This window comes from Chrysoperla carnea, chromosome 3 (genome assembly GCF_905475395.1).
Source record: "Chrysoperla carnea chromosome 3, inChrCarn1.1, whole genome shotgun sequence".
In the NCBI taxonomy this organism is placed as follows: domain Eukaryota; kingdom Metazoa; phylum Arthropoda; class Insecta; order Neuroptera; family Chrysopidae; genus Chrysoperla; species Chrysoperla carnea.
This window is the reverse complement of record NC_058339.1, coordinates 65,392,675-65,418,880: the sequence shown is the minus strand read 5'-3', so window position 1 is coordinate 65,418,880 and position 26,206 is coordinate 65,392,675. Positions and strand designations below refer to the sequence as shown.

At 28.1% G+C, this 26,206-nt stretch overlaps 1 protein-coding gene across 1 annotated transcript; it reads right to left on the bottom strand.

Annotated features, from left to right (window-relative positions):
• Positions 1 to 1,087: 1,087 nt before the first annotated feature.
• LOC123296891 (peptide transporter family 1-like) lies at positions 1,088 to 25,700 on the bottom strand. The gene is made up of 11 exons (XM_044878588.1): positions 25,418 to 25,700; positions 14,242 to 14,285; positions 7,353 to 7,431; positions 7,030 to 7,258; positions 5,594 to 5,871; positions 4,921 to 5,003; positions 4,390 to 4,812; positions 3,436 to 3,776; positions 2,440 to 2,674; positions 2,131 to 2,367; positions 1,088 to 1,345 (listed from the first exon to the last, which is right to left on the bottom strand). Exons 1-11 carry the CDS (start codon positions 25,506 to 25,508, stop codon positions 1,169 to 1,171), a joined length of 2,217 nt encoding a protein of 738 aa, XP_044734523.1. The 5' UTR covers positions 25,509 to 25,700; the 3' UTR covers positions 1,088 to 1,168.
• Between the last annotated feature and the right edge of the window lie 506 nt (positions 25,701 to 26,206).

The window sequence follows — 26,206 nt, the reverse complement described above, 5'->3', positions numbered from 1 at the left end:
AATAAAATAAAAATATTTTACTTATCCAAGTAAAAACACTGCAAATGATCCCACACAACCATTTTTTATCCCCGTTTTGTATTAAAATTTGAGACTAAAAATTGTACTAAAAATTCCTATTTGTAGTAGTACATTACACATCTAGGGAGCAAAAGAAAGCATTCTTTACTTGCCCCCGTGGTGTGTATACTATTTTTCTGTTCGATTATTATTTAATACGGGATAATTATTACTTATAATAAGGGAGCCCAAGAGTGGATTTGTGTAGTAACTCGAGCGCGTCAGATTAAGATATGGTGGGTTAATTACATGCTAAATGAAAGCACACAATTGACTGAGTTAATTGTTGAAATACCATGCATAGTCAGTGTTGATTTCTTTATCACATAACACATACAAACATGTGACACATATATAACTGATAATCAAGTATAGTACATATAAAATTTCCGCCTAATTGGCGCCCTCACGGGTAAACAGTGATGTTTACGAAAAAATGTTTCAAACAAAAGTTGTTTAATTTTTGATAAGGAACATTTTTTACTTTTAAACTTTTGTTCTATCTTTAACGGTTTACAAGAGAAAGTTTTTTCTCAATTTTGTGGAATTTGAGAATTTATACCTCGGTATTTAGTTCGCAAAATGGGTCGAGTCTCTTTGTACTATCTACCTAAGGTTAGGTTAGGTTATATTGGCTGTCCACGAGAGACAAACTCAGGACATACTACACGCTGTGATACCATATGTGCGTTTTACCACCTTTTCCGCTGATAATATCTTCATTTATCACCGCCTCTATTATTTTTAGACGCTGAGTACACTTCCGTCATGCATATACCATGCACTACAACAGCCCTTCACAACCATTAATTAAATTATTTTTTGTTGTGACGGCGGGAATCGAACCCGCTACCCTAGGCATACCGCAGACGGAATTTATTACGCTCTAACCAATACTACCTACCTTAATATTAGCTAATTTTAAAGAAACAATTTGTGTAGGAATGTTTTTTGTCTTTTATTATTTGTAAAAATATATAAACAATACTATAAAATTAGTTAAAACGTACTTTTAAAAAATAAAATAAAATAAACGTATGAATTATGTTCTTGAACAGTAATGATATTTAAAAATGATGGGATGTTTAAAAACTTGATTGATTGATTACTACAGATGATCATCTTTAAAATTCACATTATCAATACCCGATATTTTCTTTTCGTTATGTAAATCATCTTCAGTAGGTACTTGATCAAATTCAATATATTTGTATGCACGGCCAAGGAAAAAGAATACAATCATTGTAATTATCATTAACGATGCGAAGAAGAAAAATTCCACCGCCTAAAAATAATGAAAAATAAAATTTATTATAATTATTGCATTAGCAGAAGGGTCTCGTAGTTCGTTGATTCTTCACGAATTTATTACTCGGTTATATTTATAATTTTTTTTTTTGAAAAGATAACATAAAAATAATTTATTGCCAATTTTTGATGTTCCTTAAGGAGGTATTCCGGTCTGGAAGCCTAAAAATTATTCGAATTACGGTAGGGCTACAAAAAAGACACGGCACTCTGGTTTGACACGATTCCAGCCCTTGGAGTGATCCGAAACAAAAAATGTTAATTAGTAAAGATGTCGCTATCGTCTAGACCTCAGCAAAAAAAAAAAATTCACAAAATGGCGTGAAAAAAAGTTTTGTTTTGATCCCTTTTTGACCTTTACAAATTTTTTTTAAATACCCAAAATTTAAATTTTCTAAAGTCGGGTTCAAACTATAGAGAGATTTATAAAGATATCCACCAAATTTCAAAGGAATCGGTCAATTAGACCTTGAGATATCATGTCAACCACCCCAAAAGGGAGCGATCAATTCGAACTTCGATACCAGAAAATCCGCTGAATTAAATATTCTTTAGTCAATTTTAAAATATACAAATAAAAGTTGATTTCTTCAAATTCCTAGACCACAAAACTGCCTTAATTATTACCTGCCTTAATCTCTTAATAATAGTTATAAGTAAGTTCCAAATTTTAAACGTAAAATTTAACTGTAGGTTTGTAAACAGAGGGTTCGTAAAGATAATTTTAGAGAAAAAAGAATTAATAAAAAAGAGCATACTCACTTGAGAATCAGAAATTTTAGCACCAGCAATTATGACTACAATTAAATTACCAAATGCAACCGTTAGTGACCAAAATCCTTGTAACAAAGCTTTCATTGATACTGGAGCTTGTGAATATGCAAATTCTAAACCAGTTACTGAAAACATAACTTCGGCTGTTGTTATACATATGTATTGAGGAAGTAACCATAACATATGTACTTCATTGTGCGTCTTTACTTCCAGTATTTTGGATACCTAAAACATCAAATCTTTAGTATCTTGAAGTTGTCCTATGGCGGCATGATATATGTGTATGAAGACACTTACAAATTTATTAGAATCGACGTCATGGTAGATATTAGCTACATAAACTCCACCAGCTTCAAATTTTACGTTTGTTACAACACGCTCGGTATCTACGTAAATATCATACCTATTTACTGGTAATGATACTTGCATTGATAAATTATACGATCCATAATCTTCTTCCTTTTCAGGAGCAAAAACACTATCTCCATGCTTGACTGTTATATTATGCTCTTTATTAGAATTTAAAAGTACCCTAAAAATTCAGTTATGATAAATATTCGTTCTATTTCCCGAATCGTAGATTTTGATAATTGAGAGATGTTACCAAATATTTTACCGAATTATAGGTAAAACTATAAAATTTGATTGGTATTCGATTTGTATAAGATATTTTTTTAACTCTGTATATCAACCGAATTTCCAAAAGTTTTTCATTAAAATGTAATGCCGGTTTTTTACTAAACGGCAAACAAAAACAAAACACAAACTCAAATAATAACTCACCTTTTCGCAAACTTTTTGAAGACTGGTGCGCTTTAATTGCGACAGTTGGATAATAATAATAATAATAAAAAATCAAATATGAGTTTTTCCACGGTCAAAAAACACGCCAATATTAAAAAGGTTTCCGAAAAGTTAAATTATTTTGAATATTGTTTTTTTTGTTCGTTTAGTAGAAACCGACATGATATTATTATCATAGTTATATTTTCCATTTAATAAGAAAAATTATGTCAGCCAAATAGCATCTAAACCTTCTGCAACAGTTTATTCGTTCGAGGTATTTTTCTAAGGCTTTTCGCAGTTATTTCGGCGGGTTTATTTCGGCTTATAAATACATCGTATATAACTTCAACATTATTTCATTTAGTTTACTAGCTAGCGTTTCTAATCTCATTTTGTATATTCTTTCTACACAAACTGTTATTTGAAACGATATCGAACATAATCTCTTTAATTAAGAGTTTAATTTGGATTTTTAGTTTTAAGAAATATTCACTTCTGTTTTCTTACCTGAGTTTTGTTTCACCTTTTAAATTAGTTGTATCATCATCAAAGTACATCGCATCCGACGTATTTCCAAACCGATTACGTTCATAGAAATATGATGATTGACTTTTCGAAAAAGCAAATAAGCTCGTCTCGAGTTTTTTTGTTTCACAGCAATCACATTCTATTGTACAATCGAATGATGAACCTAAGGCTGATACTTCTATATCTTTTAATGTATAATAATCTAGTTTTTCAATATTTGCTGTAATAGTGCCATTTAATTTTAAATTAATTGGGCAATTGTAGCCATTATAAATACGTAATTCACTAAATCCAGCGCTTGGTTTATAAACGTATTGTTTCTGAAATGAACGAATATTGCATATTATCTCCAAAATATTTTAGCTGAGAGATGGAATCAAATAATAGGCCGCAGACTCGTGTCTAAAATTCTTTCGATTATTTAACCGTTGAGACTTTTTATTGGTGTTCTTTATGTCCTGTTCTGTTGTACAACTTCTTACAACAGATAATTCGCGGTAGCGGTGTGTTCTCTTTAACAGAGCCTATTAGATAAGAACCGGGAAATGATGTGTTTTCATCTTAACATGTATCTCCAACTAAATAAGAGTTTTTATACCATGTGTTTAATTTACATCTTGGTATGGGCATCTCCCACGAATATAACAGAGTACATGCGTTAAGCAATGCGTGTAAGAAAGAGGCGTTATATGTTTCTTGCAAGTGTTGTAGCTTCGGTTTCCTTTAAGCTGTTCGATGATTCTACTGTTGTTATGTGTGCTGTGTACAACTCAACACGTATCGAAGCTACATTCAACTCATAGCAAAAAAACTTGTCTATAATAGCTCTTTCTTATTCGCATTGTTTAATGTATACATACAAACAATTTACAAGATGTAAATTAAACAACCAGTATAATCTACAAACAACAGTGACATAAGAAAAATAGTTACCTGTATTGCTAGTTCCAAAGTTCCAGAAATAATAAATGCCAATGCAGCCAATAAACCACCCACTAACATTCTTGTTAAAGGTTTTGTAAGTAAATTACATTTAGAAAATGCAGGATATATAATACGATCGAATAACGGTACTAATGACAATATTAAAAATGGATTAATCACTTGCATTTGATCAGGTTTTATCACAAACGATTCACCCAGAGCACCATTCATATTTGCTGCTTGTAGCGTCCAACGTGATCCTTGTTGATCAAATAATGCCCAAAATATTGGCAATGGAACAAACAATACCAATACCCGTAAAACAACTTTGACATCTTCGATAAATTTTTGATCATATTTATCATCTGCATAATCTAACCAATTATCTCTTGGTTGTGACTTTTTTACCGAGCCACGCCGAGAGATTGCATGCTAAAAAAATCAAGATTATCAATAAAATTGTTGATGAAATATGTGACTTATTTTCAAAGTACAAAAAAAAAATACAGCTAAGTATTATATAATTAGTTTTTTACTTACTCCCATACATTTAAAAACTTGTAAAACGACATTTCCAGTGGGATCTTTCATTATGTACAAGGGTCGTCCAACCAGAAATATTACTAAAAGAGAAAATATAGAAATGGTAAATTGGATCGATTTCTTAGGAAAAATATTTCAAATTGGTGTAAAATAACGGAGGAAAATTTACTTAAGATCATTTTGGTATTGATTTACGTCTATGAGCTGCTGATTTTTTAGCCTGTCTGCTGGAGTATCGAACGGTTTCTACCTAATACTATCCAAACACACCACATGTGGGGCTGTGAAAAATTTCTCTTCAATTTTCGATTTTGAGTGATATTTTGATAGAATATCACTACCCTTTTCAACCTCCGCCTTCATTCCAAGTTAATTTTAAAAGATAACTGTATAATATTTTAGCTGTGGTAATACATAATTCGATCTGGCCTATGCATTAAAATAGAATTACTTGCTCGGCTTGTCGTAGGTAGTTATTAATTAAAAAATTTCGAAGAATCTAGCTTCGCAATTAAAGGTTTAAAGGGGGGGGGGTGGCGTTTGGATCACTCTCTGCTTTAGTTCTCAAACCTGGCTGTGTTCTTGTGTTCCTGTTTACAAATCACATCACTCTTTTCCTATATTTCTAAGTTACAAACCGAATTAGTGATAAATAGTTGGCAAAGCTTACCTAGAGAAGTAACCATTAAAATACCAGGTACACCAAACGCTAAAGGATAGCAATTTTGTTCCCCAAAACAATGAACATCTTCACGGAAAATTGGTGTTAGAAATGTGGAAATTAAACTTCCAACATTGATACTAAAATAAAATATTGAGAAAAATTGCGCCAACTGTCTTTCTTGCTGTGGCAATATAAACTGATCACCACCAAAAGATGCCACACAGGGTTTTATACCACCAGAACCAATTGCAATAAATAATAAAGCGAAAAACGTAATATATCGACTGAAATAACAAAGATAGGTAAATTATAGAAACATATATAATTTTTCGTTAAAAGAAAAAGATATTTCATAAGTTTATAAAATTTATAATGGTTGATAATCAACCACAAAAAATTACTTGACAGTATTCGAGTATCTTAATTTCTTAGGCAATATCTCTTAAAAATCTGAAATTAATTAAAACTTTGCCGCCTTTCTCTGCACGTATTTTTTGTTGTCCATATCTCTATTGAAAATTATTAATAGCATTAGTAATTTTCCACCTGCGCCAACTTATCTCAACCATGAAGCTATGGGAGGGGGGTGCAAACCGGGTTTGAAAAAAGATTTTAAATTGTTGAATCCAAGGATCTGCAGAAAAATGGAGCCTATAGAAACAAAACATTCAAAAGATTTGAATGCAGTTTATTTTTGCCTAGAACTTGCCGTAATTAAAGAGCTGGTATCCGAAATTAGTGAAAAATCAAGTGCATTTGACTTGTAACGAAATCTGTGAATTGTTACCTATTGTTGCTTTAAAAATTTACAAGACCTTTTCAACTACATCTGCAAGCTGTGAGCTAAGTTTCAGCAAATTGACTATAAAACTAGCTTTGAGACGGACTTCTGATAATCTAATAAATGCTTTCGCAGAGACGAAACCACGCCGTGTAAAGCTGTAGCAAGATTGGGAGAAAAATGCCGTGTCCTGAAAATTAACGGAAAGTCTTGGTTGTCAGTTGTCTTTCCTTGATGTTTCCTATGTTTAGTTTTATGTCATAAAAAGTAAAATTATTACCTAATAGATAATATTACTTATTAAATAAAAATGGCACAATTATTATATTTGAGTGAGTTTTCTAAAAATTTATCTCAAACGCTGGAGAGAAGAGGTGCCACTATGCAATTTGTGCCCCGGTTTGAAAGAAACGGAGATCCAGTATTGGCTTCTCTTGATAACTTGTCGACCTTTTTCCGTGTTTCTATTTGGCAAAAAAAAATTTTTAGCTTCTCTTGAGGAGTGGTGAAATAACAAATAATTGCAGTTTTCAGTCTCTGGTTCTTTAAATATCATTTCATGCTTCGTATTTATAATCGATCGTAAACTTGATTGGAAATTTAATTTTTTACCACTTATGAAATTTCCTTTTCGAAATTTTAATATTGACAAATATTTTACCTTGGTTCAACACCAAATGCTGGAAAAGACGCTGCTGATAAGGTTGCATTGCCGATTGCATAAACAACAGATAAATAAAAAATAGTTTTAAATTTTCCTAACCAACTATCGGCAAGCATTGCACCAAAAATTGGAAAAAAATATACCATCATGGTATAAGCATGAAATATTGTCGTGGCTAAATCATCTCCTAGTTTTAATTGCTCCGTTAGGAAAAATATAAGTATAGCTGAAAAATAAAAGCTTGATATTAATACAGGTAATAAATACGTTACATTATTATTTAAAACACTTTGTCAATGAGCATTTTAAGAAAAACTTACTTCGATTTCCATAGTATGAGAAACGTTCACATAATTCATTTGATAGAACAAAAAATACTGATTTCGGATATTTTATGGGCTAGAACAAAAGAGATAATTCTAATTAGTCTAAATATTTATTATTTAAAATTTTAGCTGATATCAAAGTTTCTTATGCTTATATTATTAGGGTTAAACAGCATAGAATTAGCTAATTAGCTAACGTATTTTAAATGTAATTAACTGGATAACTCATTCATCTAATTCTTTGTATATTATATGCGAAAAATACGTTTTAATGGAATAGAAAAACGAAAAATTTTAAGGCATTTATAATCAAGAATTATCGAATTCCATTTAAAAAGAATTTTTAAAATGCACTAAAGAAAATAAAATATAGCCAAAAATAAATAATTTTCAAATTTCGTTATTTCAGTAAATTTGCGTGGGTTAGAGAAAAATTATGTAGAATGATTTGACGTCACCAAGCACACAAGAGTCAATTTTTTTAGAAAATGTAGTCAAATTTAATACACTATGTAAGAAAAATGACCCAAATATAGTAGAAGAATCATTTACTTGATTTTTAAAAATTGAATTAAGTTTCCTGTTGACCCCCATTAATATGCTTAATATTGTCGCACGGGTTTGTTACACGAGATTGTATTAATTTTGCAATAATGTTGCATATTTATTAATTAATTTTTGATAACAAAAATTAATATTTAGAAAAGTCTCAATTTATTTTGTTAAGAGTTTATTATAGTGTGATCCATTATGCTTGATATATGTAATGCATTTTTAAAATACAATGAACCATGTACATATTTCATATGTACATGGTATAATGAAGAGAATTGTAAAAAAATTCTTTCAAGCAATTCTAGCTATCAGTGTTATCGCCATTTTAGTTTAAAATAATTGACGGTTTAAAATAAATTTTATTTTTGTGCTCAATGTGGACTTTTGAAATTTTATTCATTCATAAGAAGCGGTTTTAGGGTGCGAGTAACTTATTATTGCACACAGGCGGAAAAAATCATAGAGGCTCTGCCTTGATATAGGAAAGGCAAATATCTTTTTTATGTTGTCTGTGATTGAAACAACTACTTTAAAAGTTTATAACGTTAATAGATCAACTCATACAATAAACATTATAGATTATAATTTAAAAAAAAAAAAAAATTGCTATATACATCGCGGAACTATCACAATAGATGTTTATAATGTAAAATGGTAAACAATCGGCTGATACGTACATTGTACGTACAAAAGTTATTGCATTTTCAAGAGGCGATTAATTAAAATTTCCATTGACATAATGCAATAACTGATACTTTTTAAAGTAATATTAAATTTTGTCAAAATCAATTTGTGCATAGTCTGGATGTCCATCACCATATGCTGGCATTGATAAAAACATCTCTTGAAATTCTTGTATGATTTATTTAAGTTTTCGTTAAGAAAATTAAATGAGGTGTTAAAAAAATGTTTAAAATGTCCACCGTTTTTGGTGTTATTATAAAAAGAAGAAATTGGGATAAAAAATTCAAAAATCAATTTGAGAATCTCTCAGAATTTTTAATCAGGCAGGCAAAATTTTCGAAGAAACTTTTGGAATGACAACAAGAGTGTATTTTGAAGTTGAGTATTTTGATTTCTTTTCCTTCCGAAAAATTTCCCTGTAAACGTGTCTTTTTTCGTTAAACAATTATATATCCAAAAAGTAATTCGAGATAGGCTTAAAAAGTTTCCACTTTTGTTAACAATATCAAATCTAAAGATTTACCCAAAAAATTATTTTTGTTGTGTTAATTATTATCAGAAGAAAGTTTGTATGAAAGAAAAGATTAAGGAAGTTTAGCAGAACTTTAGAAAATTTAAGAAAAAATATTAAATGCAACAAATGGTGGAAACGCATATAAGTAATGCATTATATTATCTTATAATGTGCTTAAGTATTTATTTGCGCTCCCACCATATTTATCTAGAATTGTGAACAGGTATTTGAATAGTAGGTATTGAGTATATATTATTTATTATTATTCAGGTATTGTCAATAGATATGTATTAGAGCTATATGCGAGACTACCGAAGGCTTCATCTAAGCCAACGGCTGACGGCCTGTCCAAGAGACAGTAGTAAAATTTGTGTTGAGCGGGCGGGCTAAGCAGGGAGGGGGCTTAAAGGTGGGCTTAACGGGCTTAGCGGGCGAGCTAAGCATAGTATAGCTATTAATGTATTAGAGCTGCATGTTTATGAAGATTAATAATCGCTGATCAATAGTTAAAATTAAATAAATTGTAGGTGAAACGAAGTTCATCGGGTCATCTAGAGGTATCGATATCGAACTCAATATTCATAATTAAGGGTCAGCTAGCTGACCCGACAGACGTATTTAACATTAAGTTACTACAGAGACTTGTTTAATTGTTGAAATTTTATTTATCAAATATTTAAATTACACATTTTAAGTAATTTATAACATATATGTATTTAACATATATGTATATATGTATTTAACATTAAGTTACTACAGAATTATTGAAATTTTATTTATCAAATATTTAAATTACACATTTTAAATAACATATAATTAAAAAAAATTAATTTGAAATAATAAAAAATGCACGGATACCTACTTGTTCTAAATTTCTATTTTGATAATTATAAGTACTAATAGATAATAGTGTAGTCAAAACTGACAAAAGAAACAAATTATCTGGAAGAATCTGAAACAAGTGACTTTTTCGAGTATAGTAACGTAGAAAAAGGTTATAAATTAAAGCTCTTATTTTTAGAATTGCATTTCCAAATTGCCAGCACGTTTTATATGTAAGTAATAAGTATATGTACTATCATTTATTATTCTACGAAAAACTTTTAAGGAAGTTAAGTTTATTTAAGTTTTCAATAGACTTGTTCTTTAAAAAATTTTCTGTTAAAATAATAAGTGATAGCATTATCTTTCTTTTATGATTTTCGTTAAATAGATATTGACACGTGTTCTCGATTTAAGAAGGCAATTCTAAAAACAATTGGAGTTTAATTTTTTAATTTTTTCTACTTTTCTTTAAAAAAAAAATATCTTTTTCCACATAAATAATGTTTTTGTAAGTTTTGACTATACTACACATGTGTTTGTTTTCTATTTATGAATAATAATAATTACGTACAATAATTATCTATTAATCACTGATAAACATGCAGTGTACCCAGCTAGGTATTAACTTTTATGTGATACAATGACGAAATTACGTATTTCCTGTTCAAGTACATACTTTTTTTTAAATAATTTTGTATTAAGAAAAATATGATTAATTTTGTAGTATCGTATCGAATTTGTTAATAATTAATATTAAAATATTGAATTATAGATTATTTTTTATAATCATAGCATTCCATAGCTCTGCAATAATTACATAGATACATACATATAGATATGAATACTAATTTAGTCCTGATAGGGGGGGGGGGCTCTTTGTATAAGACCATAAGTAAAGCGATAAGGTAAAAATAAGTGACTTATCTTTTGAAATTAAACAAAAAAATATGTTCTTTAAGATCCACATGATTCGTTTTTTTGTGAGATAGATACTTGAAAGAAACCATTCAGAATGTTTATCTCTCAGACCTATCAAGGCAGATGCGTACTTGGTTTAACCTAAACATCCTGTACCTGATTTCCTGGATTAATTCATGAATGGATATTTGTTGATGATAATTCAATCATGCAATTTCTACTCAAAATACCGATTTTCAACTACACTAGTTTCAAGGAGGACAGTTATGTTATGACCCAAATGTGATTTTAAGTGGCGTTTTAAACATCCAACAGAACACGAAAAATTAATTACATTTCTTTTATAAAATTTACGAAGTAGGGAAAGTTAATACTTAGACCAAGAAAAAGAATATATAGTATTTGGAGTCCTGCTGGCCATTAATCTACTTCTATAGCATTTAAGTCATTATTTTTATGCAAAACATAAAAATGACGCACTGAATATATCAAGGTTAAAGACATTAGACATTCCAAACAACGCCCTGTGTACCCCCAATACATAGTAAATTTCTGGGCAATATAAATTCACCTACTGTTTAAAAATGAGAAGAAAACTATATGTATTGGGCCACTTACACTATCAAGAATATTGTCAGTTTTTGTGGATGTAAAATAGATGGAATAAAGCGATTAAAAATTTGGTATAGAACAGTATTTAGCCCAAAGTATTTAGAAAACTTTTCAAAACTATTCTTATAATTTTCATATTTTCTCCGCTCTGAGAAATAACGATTGTTTCTTTTAAATCGGTAATGACATCAGATTGACATTTTTTATATCAATAATAGAGATTTTTGTATATTTTAGGTAGGGTTGGTCTGTTATTATATGGGTATATCAGTTATATGTATATGTGTGACATGTATGTATGTGTAATGTGAGAGTGTAATCAACACAGTATATACATGGTATTTCAACAATTAACTCAGTCATTTGTTTGTTTTCACTTGTTTGGTATAAATATAGGTAAAAATTTTCTTGTAGATAATGAAAATATATACCAAAGTAAGTAAATTTATAAAATAATTGTATGTAAACACTTAATAGAGGAAATTTTTTAAAACTTTATTGAGTATACGTATAGTATGATAGTAATAAAGTCTAGATTTTGATAAATTTTTTAATAAAATAAATATAAAAAATCATTTATTTGTTTTCATACTTTAATAAAATGTGTATTTCCTTTTAAGATTATTATCATTTTTCCTGTGTCTAAACAATTAAATTTAACTTTTGTGTTGTATCAACGAGTTTGATTAATTTTACTTTTTAATCAATGAGTAAAATTAAAAACTATTTTAAATTTGAATGCCAAAAATTAATTTAATTGTAAGTTTATTAATTTTATGACGGATTGAGTATTATTATTGGTTAGAAATTGAAATCTTGGGAAATCCTAATAAAAGAATAAATTGGACAATTATTCAAAATTAGTAGTTAGTTTTCATTTCACTGATGTGTATACAATTCAATTGTGAGATAATTGTTTTAAGATTCAATGCCATCTTTATAATATTATTTACTTCTTAATTCCTTTTAATCCATTTTGTTTAAGTTTCATCTTATGAGATAAACAAAATTTTTTTTAAAATTAATTAGCTTCCAAACAATAGTTCAAAGTCATGAGAAAAAATCACGATTCTATTACAAATAACAATTTACTTTTCAATATAATAAAGTATAGGCATCCAAGCGATTAATATACCTAGGTGAAAAATAATGACTAATTCAGTTTCCATGGTGTTTACAATCTTGCACAACAGCTTATCTTTGTGATTATAGACGTTTTAGAATTGCATTATCACAAAAGTCATTTTTACCTTCATGTTTTAAATTTATATTGAAGTGCATAAATATAAAAGTTGAAAGTTAGAAAAAATGAGACCATCAAAAGACATTTTCGCAGCTCTAACTCAATTCACACACAAATTTTCGAACCTTTCTTTAATTAAGGATGTTGTCTTACTATGGGCTAATTGTCAGAAAATTCTAAATTTTTTATACTGGTTAAGGATATTTTAATGCAATCAAATGTTTAAGTCGATTGATCGTCTCTAACTCGAGATAAACTTAATTAAAATTCGAATCATTAACATGGAGAGAATAGTAGAGGTTGTGTTTTTATACAATGTATATGAAATATATCAAGGTATACTAAGTTTAATCCAAAGTTTGTAACGCTTAAAAATATTGATACTACGAAAAAAAATTTGGTATAGGTGTTCATGGAATCACCTAATTAGTCCATTTTCGGTTGTCTGTCTGTCTGTCGTCGGTCGTCTGTGTCTGTCGTCTGTTGGGTCTTGGGTCAGTAGGACCCATCTTGTAAACCGTTAGAGATAGAACAAAAGTTTAAATGTATAAAATGTTTTTTATAAAAAAATAACCAACTTTTGTTTGAAACATTTTTTCGTAAACATCACTGTTTACCCGTGAGAGCGCAAATTAGGCGCATATTGTATAGTATACGTATTATATGGGCATATCAGTTATTTACCTGTGACATGTATGTATGTGTAATGTGACAGTCAATTGTTTGTTTTCACTTGTTTAATTCAAAAATCAAAATTTTTAATTCTAAAAGGACAAGTTTAACAAGTTTTTTAATTCTGTCAAAAATTTCTTAAAAAGTAACTGTTCATTGATGTATTTGTTGAAATTGTTGAGATAAATTAATAAGTTAAAAATTGTTATTGTTGAACAGACAAAATTATTCTTGTGGTTGACGAGGAATAACTATATTAGCAGAATTTTAAACAAATCCTCCTACACTTTATATTCTATGAGAATCTGTTTAATGACACAGTATAGATAAAAATTCCATACGTTTTGAAAATATTGTAACAAGATAACATGCTTATATTTGAATGCTCTGTAGAAGTGTCGAGGTGCGAAAAAACTCTACGAAGAATATAAAAATTTTACGATTTTTAAAAGTTTTTATTTAACTTCACTTGTATGCATGCACTTTAATTTTGCAATCAAAATTAGACCCATTTCCTGGACCCAGACCCGGTTTCTAATTTTGCAGAAATGTAAATCGGATGACACTGCATATTTAATGTAAGCATGAGTTTTTTAGCTTTAAATTAAAAATTTTAATAAAAATATGATTTTTAAGGAACAAGCTTTTATTGTATTAAAACGTTAAAAATTAATTTTCCTATATGTAAATGGCTGAGGGGCTCCGAATCATCCTTGAAATTTTTAATTGAGCGCCTCCAGCTTTTATAAATAGCCAAGTATGAGTGACTCATTGGAAAAATTATTTTTTACGTTTTAGTACAATAAAAGCTTGTTCCTTAAAAAGTATTTTCTATGTAATTTTTTTAAAATTCTTCTTACCTTTTGTTGTGATTCCACGACAGCACTGTTTGTATCTTTTTTATCTGTAAATTAAAAGAAAGAAAATTCATTAATGAATTTATTCAAAATCAAGTGCTTTTTATGCAAGTTCATGTTGTCTTCTGAGTTTTTTTGTATTAAAACTAGATTTTGATAAAATTTAATTGACGTAGACTGTGCTTATTTATATTAATTAATGCTATATATGATAAACTTTAGTCAGTTAAGATTAGAAATTAAGCTGCAGTAATATTAATGAAATTTTTATAATTCCACGAAATATTATTCTTGTATTGATTGCATGCTCAAAAATGTAATGTAATTTTGGAATTATATAATTTCATCAAGTTTTTATAGGTACAGTTGCGAAGGTCTTATTAAAAGTTTGTCAAGCTTTAAAATTAGTAGTTTTTAAGGTCATGTATTTTATACTCTAATCGAGTTATCTATTAAAGTTATTTTAAACCACTTAAGTACGTTCATTTAAATTAATAGAAAATTGAAAATAATTTGAAATTCTGCAAAAGTTTATAATTATTAATTGGTAAAAGTTTCAAATATATTGATATTATTTTTGAGAAATATCGATTTACATATTCCATTTTCCATTTGCCCATTAGTTTTTTTAAAATTATTTAAACTGTTGCATAATATTTTAAATTTGTTTATTAAAAAGTCTCAAGAATGTATGCCCTTAAACGTATTTTGTTGATTTTACGTGCTTTAAACATTACGACTAACTACATATTACGTTTTAAAAACTTTTGTTATATTCATTCATTAATAATATCAATGAATTAATATAACATTATATTATTATTTTAAGCAGACAAGAATGCACTTGCTGTGACTTGTTATTGCTGCGTACCTCTATAAGAGAGAAACGCTATACCCATGTACCTGCATTAGCGAGAAACTCGGCTAAGTGAGAAACCTCTATAAGCGAGAATAAGATTGCGCTCCCTTGAACTCTCGCTTATCCAGGTTTGACTGTAAATAAAATGGAAGCGTAAAAATTATGCAGTCGCCGGGAATATGATTTTTTATAAATATATTTCCATGCTTTTCACTGAAACCTCAGAAATTCAACATTATCACTGATACCTCAGAAATCTCTATTTACCATGAAAAAACAGATTCATAGTGATAATTTATATCTACAGAATCTGTGTAGTACAGATCGACATTTAATCCAGGATTGCACTGACTTGTAGACATAAATTATCAGTGCTAATATAGAGAAAAGTTTTAGTAAAAATAAAAAAATCTATTTTTTTCATGGTAGATGGATTATATTGGATAATATCTGATCGTAGTTTTCAATTACGATCAACTTTTCTTAATAAATAAGGCCGATAATGTAAAAAATAAAGCTACTTTTGGGCAAAATTTAAATTTTTCGACAAACCTTGTATATACGAATACAAAAAAATTGTTATTTGATTATTTCATCTTCATTTATATCCAAATTAAGCCATTAAAAAATGTTTAATTTTTAAAAATTATGATTTTTTTTCAAAAGAGCTATAAAAAATTTTAGTCACGATCGTTATTAAGCTTTTATTATAATTTTTTATATTCATTTTACACATATGCTATGGATAAAATTAACTATTACAAGGTTACACGGTTTTGTAAAAAAAAAATCATACATATAGTAATCAGGGCCGGGTTAAATTGCTACAGTATACAAATGCCCATATTTATGAAATGTGGGGGCTAAATCTTTTATCGCCATAGTTTAAGACATGTTTTATTTTGAATTTCAATAGATTGTTTTCATAATTGCATGTTAATATACGAGGATATTTTTTTTTGGAGGTTGAAGGTAATTGCAATAAAATTTTTAATAAATTACAACGACTCTGTTTGTAGATTTCTATTGTTTTTACTTGGTAAATTAGATAATTGGTATTTGCTTGGAAATTATTTGTTCGCAAAAGAAAAATCCCATTAATCAATCACATATTATGTTATTTATAGATTGTTTCATGTTTTTCTTTGTTAATTAATGAATCTTTAAGGCTGTTGTCTCGCTAGAGGCATAGAGTCAAACAATAAGAAATTTTTTTTGGATATTATACAATTACCAAAAATATTTGAAATCGATTGACCATCTCCAACTCGAGATAAACTTAATTAAAGTTCGGATATAATTAACATGGAGAGCATAGGAGAAGTTTTGTTTCTAACAAGTTTTTTAATTCCAGAAAAAAAACTAACCTTCACATATTTTCAAAAAACTAACTGAACCTTGATGTATTTGTTCTGAGTTTAAAAAAAAACAAAATTATTGACCGTTTCATTATTAACATATAATAATGCAAAGTCAATAAATTTTATTGTTGAACAGAAACGATTATTGTTAGAGTATTGGTAGTTGAAGAGAGATATCTATATTAACATAGCACTTGGTACACAGTATTTACTATGACAAATTCATTAGAGTTAAAATCAAAAATAACATATTATTTAATTGCACGCGTGGATGGGTACTATTACCGCACATATTAAATTAATTTTGATAATTTAAACTCCCCACACGTTTTGAACGTGAAGTGACCGAACGCTAATTCGGACGGTTATATGTTCAGAATAACATGAAGCTATGAGCATGGGGTTTATGAAATCTCTCATGAATTACCTCGAACTCAGTATATTTCATTTAAACTATTCTCATCAAACGAAATGTATGCGGTTCAATGTTAATATGTTTTAAATTGTAAACTAATTAATTCTAAAGTGACTTAACATTTTTAAATTTTAACCTTAGAACTCAATTAAAGAAGAAGGAATTTGTCAAGAACATATAAACAGTATAGAGCTATAAAATTATAATTAATAATTTATTTATTTTTAAATTTTAAATGATATGCGCTCGCAACGGTATTGTTAAAAAAAATTAAATTACTCTAAATTGTTTAATTAATACAAATTGAAGATTTTCAATGAATAATAAAGCAAAGCCCACACAAATATTATTATTTAATAGGAAAGTTTATTCTAGATATGATTTAAATACTAGGTGCAACAAAATAATAATTGTTGTTTTGAAATTCTGACTGCATCCTGGCTGGGTATTATATTTCCACAGAGAAATAGCTTACATATCAATTGTTTTCTGGAGGAAATGACAAGAATGAGGAATTTTAGTCGGGAATTTTTATGGAAGAGGGAGATAGAAAATCGGAAGAAGAAAAAGATAAAAATGGCTAGGTAAAGGCAAAATTTTGAATATTTTCAAAATAAAGCAAAAAGTAAAAAATTACTCATGTGATTTTTTTCTCCAGACACTTAGTTTTCGAAATAAAATTCTAGAAAAATGTGTTATTTTTTCATTCTCTGAGTGAATTCGCTGAGCCAACGCAGCTCCTGACTACGAATTTTTTACACATTTTAGAGGCGAAGTAGATAATGTTTTATACGATATACGTGTGATAACGTATTATTAACGGATGTCTGTGATTGCCCAACTTGTCTGTGATTTTATAACTCGTCTGCGATTTGCACTCGTTGTGTAAATTTCGCATGTGTACGTTAATAACGATCTTAGTACACTTGTTTCGTAAATAGCTATTTCCCAATAGTCTAATCTGTATGAGGCAATTCTGGGGTTTATAAAAAATAATTATTTCCAAACAACATAAAATGCTTAAAAAATTTAGTTTAAATACTCATAAATTACCTACAGCATACCTTACTAAAAAAAAAAAAAACCGTAGTGCAGGAGCTGCATTAACTAAGCGAATTTCTTCAAAGACTGAAAAAATAACACATTTTTCTTAAAATCGAATATTGTATTTTTAATTTTTCAATAATTTTTATTTCGAAAACTAAGCGTCTAGATAAAAAATCACACGAGTATTATTTTGCTTAAAATTGGTCAAAAATACAAAAATATTTTTCTATTTGAAAAAATTCAAAATCTGGTATTTTGTGCACAAACCTCAACCCCTCCCCCACTTATTTGTCTATCGATTTTTCTATTTAACGAACTATACTTTTCAATAACAAAACCCTTCTTGATACCAAATTTTATTCAAATCAAACTTAAATTGCGATCGTTAGAGAGGTTACAATTTTTTCAAAAAAAATTCAAAATTCCTTCATTAGTACAAAAGCAATAGCTTTATTTACTCCGGAAATTCGGTAAAAAAGATTGTATAGTAATTAATTTAAAAATGATAACAATGTATAAAACGTTTCTCGGCTAATTATGTTTATATGATTACCTTCAAATGTCGTATGTATCTTATATCTTATAAATATTTATTAATAACCATATAATAAAATACATAATTCTTTTTAATAAAAGTAAATGACCTATACAGTAAAATGTATGTTATGCAAAATCGAACATGATTTAAACGTGTGGTAGAGTTATGGTAGAGTAGTAGGCGAAATGATTTGAAACTCCCTTTTATTTTCACTGAGTGACCAACTTCTTTTATTTAAAATTCACTCAATAATCTAGAAACAGACTTTTTTTTATTAATTTCATTTGACATGATTTCATTTTGTTACTTTTTGTTTAATATTTGTAAAGAACTATAATGTGATATACAACGTGCTCTGTTATTGACTGCAGAAACCTATCTTCTGAAAATAAGCTCATCAAAAGCAAAAAAAAAAAAAAACATACCATAATCGGCGTGGTTTGTTTTTTATGTCCAATGATAAAATGTTTATATTATTTTTTCGCAATAATAGAATAAAAATATAAAAAATGGGACAGTTTGTCCAAATTCAATTATTTAATTTTATACTTTTTTTAAAATCCCTTCCATTATTAAGTGAAACTTACTAATATCTACTGATTATCAGTGGCTACACGTTATCGAATGATAGTCAGTGAATGAACAAATGTATCAATTTTTGCCATACCCGTATCTTCCAAATTAAGCCTCAAATCCAAATTTGGAAAAGAGTTTTTTTGTTGCTCTAACAGCACACGTTGTATATAACTCGAGTTTTTTTACGAGATTGTAAAATTGTCAGTTTTATAGATAAAGTAAATCTGCTAGTCATTTATTAATGACAAATCGTAAACTATCCAGTTATTATGCAATAATTAATCATTTTTCATGTACAGAAAAATTGTTTATATAAATTAAAAATGTCATTAGACTCAAGGCCGGATTTAAATCTTCAATGAATCATTTGACAAAAGTCCCCTTATTTGATCATTATATCTTCTTGGTATTGTATATGCTTTCTAGATCTAGATGACAGTACATATTTAGTGGCCGCGACTGCGGCGTAGGGCTTGTTGTGATACTTGAAACTCCCCATCCCTTTTTAGGAAGCTTCTATTCCTTGAGCCATTTTGAGCTTTTCAGCAAAAGCAAAAAAGTTTTGACGTCATCAGATTTATTTCCAGTCAGTGTCTTATAATAGTCGCTATAATATTACGTATATACAGTCCCGTGGAAGGAAGATGATACTTTCAAAAAGCTTGCAGTTTTTCTTTGAGCGCAAGAGTCCTGAAATACTACAAGTACGTTCCTCTCCCCACGTAATATTTTCCTTTCTAGGGCTGTTTCATACAGGAGTAGCTTGCAGCTCACAAATGGTACACACTCTTAATTAGCTCTATCGCCCGGTACTCATATGAGGTCAAATAACCCATTCAGGGCAATCGATCAGATCTTCTTATCCAATTTCAATTATTGATAGTTTTATTGATCACCATTTCGTTATGATGAGAGTATAATTAATTGTTTTTATTTGAAAAAATTCTAAAAAATTGAATGTTTGAAAAAATAAATTGAATGAGTCCTGCGGGACTCCGAAAATTTTTAATCTCCTCACAATCTTAAAATTGATCATACTGAAATTGTTTAGATAGAAAAATCAATATCAACGGTGAAAATGTATGAGTGAATATTATACGAGTTTGAAAAAAACTGAAAAATTTGGATGTAGGTACTAGGTACCTTATTTTGCGTTTGGTTCATAATGGTACGTAGTCAAGGTTGAGGACTACCTTAATAATGAACAATTATTATTAAACAAAATATTATCTTTTTATAATTATAAAATAATTTTAATGAAATAATGATTAAAAATATTTATTTAAAATAAATTTAATAAAAATAAAAATTCATTAATTGTGTTTAAAAAGATTTTACGGTTGAATTAAATTGAATAAAAAATTATTTTTGCAAGTATTACTCAATAGTTAACGGCTATTACTTAATAATAAACATTATTAATTGTGTAATTTGTTTTATAACCTGATACCAGCCAACATATTGTAAATAAACATGGCCTTGCCCGCTTTGCTGTGTATGATTCTTTTCAAGTAAAAATCTGCATATCCAAATGTGTTAATTGCAGTAGGTGTGAAGAACCTATTGCAAATATAAATAAAATATACTGATTTATAATAAATTCTTTTTATTTGGGTATTTTCTTATATGAAAATTTGTGAAGGAGAAGGTACGTTCCATTCACCGCCAGCAAAATAATAGAAAGTAATTGTGTACAAAAAAAATTCCACAAATAAAAACCAAAATTATGGGATGTTTCTGTTTGGTTGTTGAATACAAATTTTTTTAGTGCTGTGTAAGTGATATTCGATTTTTAACCGACTTCAAACAAAAAAGGAGGAGTTATAAATTTGACTGTATTATTATTTGTTTACCTCAGAACTTTCGACTGGGTGAACCGATTTTTATGATTCTTTATCTATTTGAAAGCTGGTGCTTCCCGTGTAGTCCCATTTAATTTTGGTTAAGTTCTGGCAACGGCATCTATGAGAAAACCATAAGAGTCTTAAATTTGCATTAAGTATACACGACAAGAGGACGAATAACTCAATATCACGCCAACCGATTTCGATGATTCTTTTTTAGTGACAAATTAGTTACTTCAGATTCACTAAAAATCACAAAATAAAAAAAAAACTTTTATTTTTTTTTTTGTAATTTACTCAATTTTTTCTGAGAATCATGTAAGTGCCGAGAAATAACTGTTTTTGATTAGATTTTAGAAATATATTTTTTTTTTTGTAATTTACTCAATTTTTTCTGAGAATCATTATCTTTAAATTGCCAAAGGTTTTTTTTGTTCAAATAGATTCTAATTATTATTAGCTTTTATTTATTTTAATAGAAATATAGACAATAATTACACATTTTAAATAAATTAATTGTTTTAATAATAATAAAAAATACAGTTATTTACGTAATCTGCATTTAATATTTATACTTATAACTTATTTACAAAGACATTTATGGCTCGAAAACCTAATCCTTGAATTCCGTTTTATTAAAATAAATATCTTAAATATTTGTAATTGATAAAACTTTTTCATTTCAAGGAAATCCATGATAATTTCTATGATAAACGATTGAAGTTCAATTATTTATTTTAAAATTCCCACGTAGGTATACATTTTTTACTGGGATAATAATTATCTCCGTTAGTAGACGATATACCTCAAAAAATATTTTTTTAATTTTTAAGATAATATAATAGAATTAAGAATTACCTTAAGATGTTTCGATACCAAAACGAAAGTGTTACCAAATAACTGAAATTTAATGTATCAATTATTGAGTATTTAAAACGCCTTCGGTATAGTTGGTATTTCTAGTCGATTCTCTGTACGATTTACGAGAAATTAATATATTGCTTGCGTCAATACTGTCTTAATAATTTGTTCTAACTTAAGTAACTTGTACTTACGTATATGCTCTATGTAACTGAAATACTCGATCTAAATTTTTATCGAAAACACAAATTTATTGTTCTATAATACAATGAATACTTAAAATTTTATCATTTTTTTGGTTTTCAATTATCAATTAAATAATAATTGACGCGTATTACCATTCAGTTAGAATACTTTACAGGTAGATTACGAGGGTGAAAAAGTTTTACTATTTTGAAAAAAAAAAAAAACAATAATCCATTAAGCCAGTTATGGGGCTTCATTTGAAATGGGTTTATATTAGAAGGAAGGAAATTACAACTTCATTTATGCAACAATCAATGTTTTGCTAAATGTATTGGTAAGGTAATTCCAAAAAAGTCTTCAATAAGACATGGGATTGAAAATTCGTTGTTCAAATGAAAGAACTTCTACTCTTCGAAACGTCATGTCAGTAAGACTATAGATTGATTTTAATATCCTGTCTGCTTGTTTGCAAATCTGCCTGTGGACACGATAACTCGAAAATGAAATGAGATATCTATCAGGCATGAGGCTAAGATCAACATAGGCCAACTGGGTCTTGTAAACCGTTAGAGATAGAACAAAAGTTTAAATGTAAAAAATGTTCCTTATAAAAAAATAATCAACCTTTGTTTGAAACATTTTTTCGTAAACGTCACTGTTTATCCATGAAGGCGCAAATTAGGACACAACTTTGGTCTTAATTTTCTCCGAAACTATAAAAGATAGAGAGTTGGATATTTGAAGTTAGCTTCAACCAGTGGTATTGTGAAACATTCCCAAAAAAAATTATAGCAAATACTTTCGAAAATTTCCGATATTTTCGTAAACCATATAAATAGTTGTGTTGGTTTTTTAAACTCTTCTAATTTATAAAAATAATGCAAGCACTGATATACAACGCTTTCTATACAGAGTATTTCAACAATTAACTCATCAATTGTTTGTTTTCACTTGTTTATTTTAATTGTAGGTTGTACGACCTACTAAGCGATTAAAATAATACCTACTGAAGCTTTCAAGGTTATAAGAAATGTTTATTTACTTTGTAGGGTAATTTCACTTTGTAAATAATGAAAATAACAAAATATTTTTTTCAAAATCAAATGTAAACGTTTGAAAAAATACAATCAGCTTTTGAATTTTGTCTGATCGATTTGTTTGCGATTGTTCCATTTTAGAAGAAACAACAGTTTAAAATCATAGTAATTAAATTTACCTTGAAAATTTGAGTAATTCAATCAAAGCTCATATGGAAATGTATTTTAAAGAGTATAGTCTACCTTGAAGAGCACTGTTCGAATAAAGCGCAATGTGAAAGTTTGTCGATTCAATTTGATGACTTTTATAATATTGGTAATATCGATTACATTTTTAAGGACCCATACTGCAAAAATAGACAATACAATTTTTTTTAATTTCTATTATATAATCTATAAATTTGTGAGTAAAGTAATTTTCTTAATTAACATTCCATTTAAACTGCAACTAATTAACAAGGAAATTATCGCAAAATATATTTTTTACAAACTTTTCTTATCTACATTTTATTACATTTTTAACAATTCTATTGCTTAAAAAATGATACAATAGCAGCGCATTTCAGCGGATAATAATATTAGTATGCGTACTTTATTATTGTGTACGTACGACATTGTTCATTTTTTTTTTAATTGTCACGATTGTTGTACGATTGTTCTATACATTAAAACAAATCGTCACCTATATGCACGGCGCGTGTGACTTTAAACTTGTATATTTATTAATAATAAAGACAATTTTGTATTCCTTTTTTTTTGAAACTATGTTCCTTATCGCACGTTCTAATTTGTTTGCAGGTTGGGAGGTTAAACCAAAAAAATGCAACAAATAAAAAAGACCTCAAAAAACGACAAGTAGGTTACCTAGGAAACTAAAACTTTTTTAATCGATTCAGCTTGTCATGAATTTTGAGAATATACAAAAATATTTTACAATCATTTGTATTTTTTGTCCAAAATTTATGTTTTTCCATTCAAAAAAATGATTTGTGAGTTATCAGAAGTTAAAGATAATGTAGATAATTTAAAGTAGCTTTTTTTTATAGAAAATATTCAGACTGCAAGTCGCACTTAATAATTAAAAAAATATAGACAGAAGAAAAAAGCAAAAAATGATCTTACAAAATTGAACAAGTGCATAATCAATCATTCAAACCAGCAAAAAATCAAAGCAAATCTGAGTAAAAAAGTAAGCGCTTCATTTATAATATACGAAGATACGATAGGAACATAGTTCTTACCGGGTGACTCACGGCATCTCTCGTTTGATAAAACGATGCGATGGCGTAAGAAATACAATTATATAAGTCGTACTTGCATAATCGGTGTCCCGTACTAGAAATTGGTGCTAGGTGCATAAATGATGTTACTCACATTTGAATTATTTTAGAAATTTTTTAAATTATTCCGCAATATAAGGATTTTTTTCCTTTATAATTACGATGTTTTCTCTCTTACATCCTTCTTCCATATCGAGGTTTGGTGATAAGGCCTTGATTTTTAAGGTTAAACTTTTTAAATTTCGAACATAGTGCAATAAAAATAACTATCAAAATCTAAACAATTCGTGTAGGTATGTATATTCAAAAATTTACGGTCTCGTCCGTGCACGTCTCAATTTGGCAATTGGAACCAACAACGATATGCTATCTAACTCCCAATCATAAGATTTTTTGGTCTGTTTTGGGATATTTTAGCAAACGCATTACTTTAATTTTACGCAAAAGTAATTTTAATTGGGGCAAGTGACCGTCGGTTTTAAAATTGTTGTTTTCTTTGTTGCTATATAAAGTACTACGTGCCATTTTTCAAATTAGTTTCGGTTTACCGTTTTTCTTTGACGAAATACCAAAAATTAATATAAAAATGGTAATTATTGATTATTGCTCTAATTAAAAAAAAAAAGATAAAATATTCATATCACGTCTATATTGTGCCACTGTAAATATAAGTGAAACTCACCAAAACACATTGTTGTAAATATTGTAATATTAAAAAACAAATTAAAATGATATAAAAGTGGTTATGTCGGATACAAATTTTAAATGCATGCTTTAAAAAACCATTTTTGTCGATCAATTTTGTAGTAATTAAATTAAAAGAGAATATTTTTATTCAAAAACATCCACTTTCAAAAAAAAAAAAAAAAAAAAACTACACTAATTAATTCAATAAAATTGAACACGTGTATAAAAAACACCTGTCAGCCAAAGTAATCTTACGCCATAAAACCAGAACATGTAATATTGAGCTAACATTTTTGATAAAACTTATCCGGTTAATAAAAAAACGAAAATTAGTTAAAAATATGGCATTTAAAAAACAAAAATATTTGTATAATAAACATGACAAAAAAATTCAATTTTATTTTAGTAACTTTCCACAAATATAAATTTAAAAAAAATTCTTATTTAAAAAAAATTTTTATTTAAAAAAAATAAGATTTTTTGCTTACCTTTAAATAATCCATCATGCGTGCTTGTTAAAGGTAAAACAACCGGTCGAAATTCTTCATCCCCATTTGATTTTTCATTTGTAGTATCCATAATTGTTGATGCAAAAAATATATTTTCCGAATCCTATATCACATACACCTCTTTCCGACCCTTGTGTAGTAATCAAATCACTAACAATAAATAAAATAGAACAATCAAATTTTCAGTTCATAAAAACATTTTTTACCACTAAATAATTGTTATTTAAAATAAAAAAAATTGATTAGGTATTTAGGATTAATAGATTAAAAATTATCAAAATGATTAATAAAAAAATAATTTTTCATTTTTGTTTTAATCATTTATCAGATGCTCAATAAATTATCGATAACACATTTAACAATTTCAATTCATGTTCGTTATCGATAAATATACAGATTAAAACACGCTCAGCACGACTTTTTAGTTAAAAAGTATTACAGTTTATAGTACACAAACGCACAAGTTAAGACTGATTTTTTTTAAAAGACACATTTTTTTTATAAAGACAACATAAATAATTTTTACAATTGAGTTAAATTTTTCAGCGGTATTTATTGCATTGTATTTCATTTAACAATAAATAAATAATAGTAGTTGTGAGAGTAGCATAAGCGAACTTATAATAAATACATTCATAAAACTCCAGAGGTGGATGTAGGATATAGATGTAATTAATATGTTATGAGTTGCACAATTTTGTTGATTTTTACTTTCTAAAAATTGTTTTTTTGCTTGTTTTATTTATATGATTTTAAATCAATGAACAT

Excerpts from the sequence above, each read along its gene's own strand:
- LOC123296891 (XM_044878588.1), bottom strand. The coding sequence starts at position 25,508 with ATGGATACTACAAATGAAAAATCAAATGGGGATGAAGAATTTCGACCG. Across the intron at positions 2,368-2,439 it reads ACGTCGATTCTAATAAATTT|GTATCCAAAATACTGGAAGT; the intron begins GTAAGTGTCTTC and ends TTGATGTTTTAG. Across the intron at positions 1,346-2,130 it reads CTAAAATTTCTGATTCTCAA|GCGGTGGAATTTTTCTTCTT; the intron begins GTGAGTATGCTC and ends CATTATTTTTAG.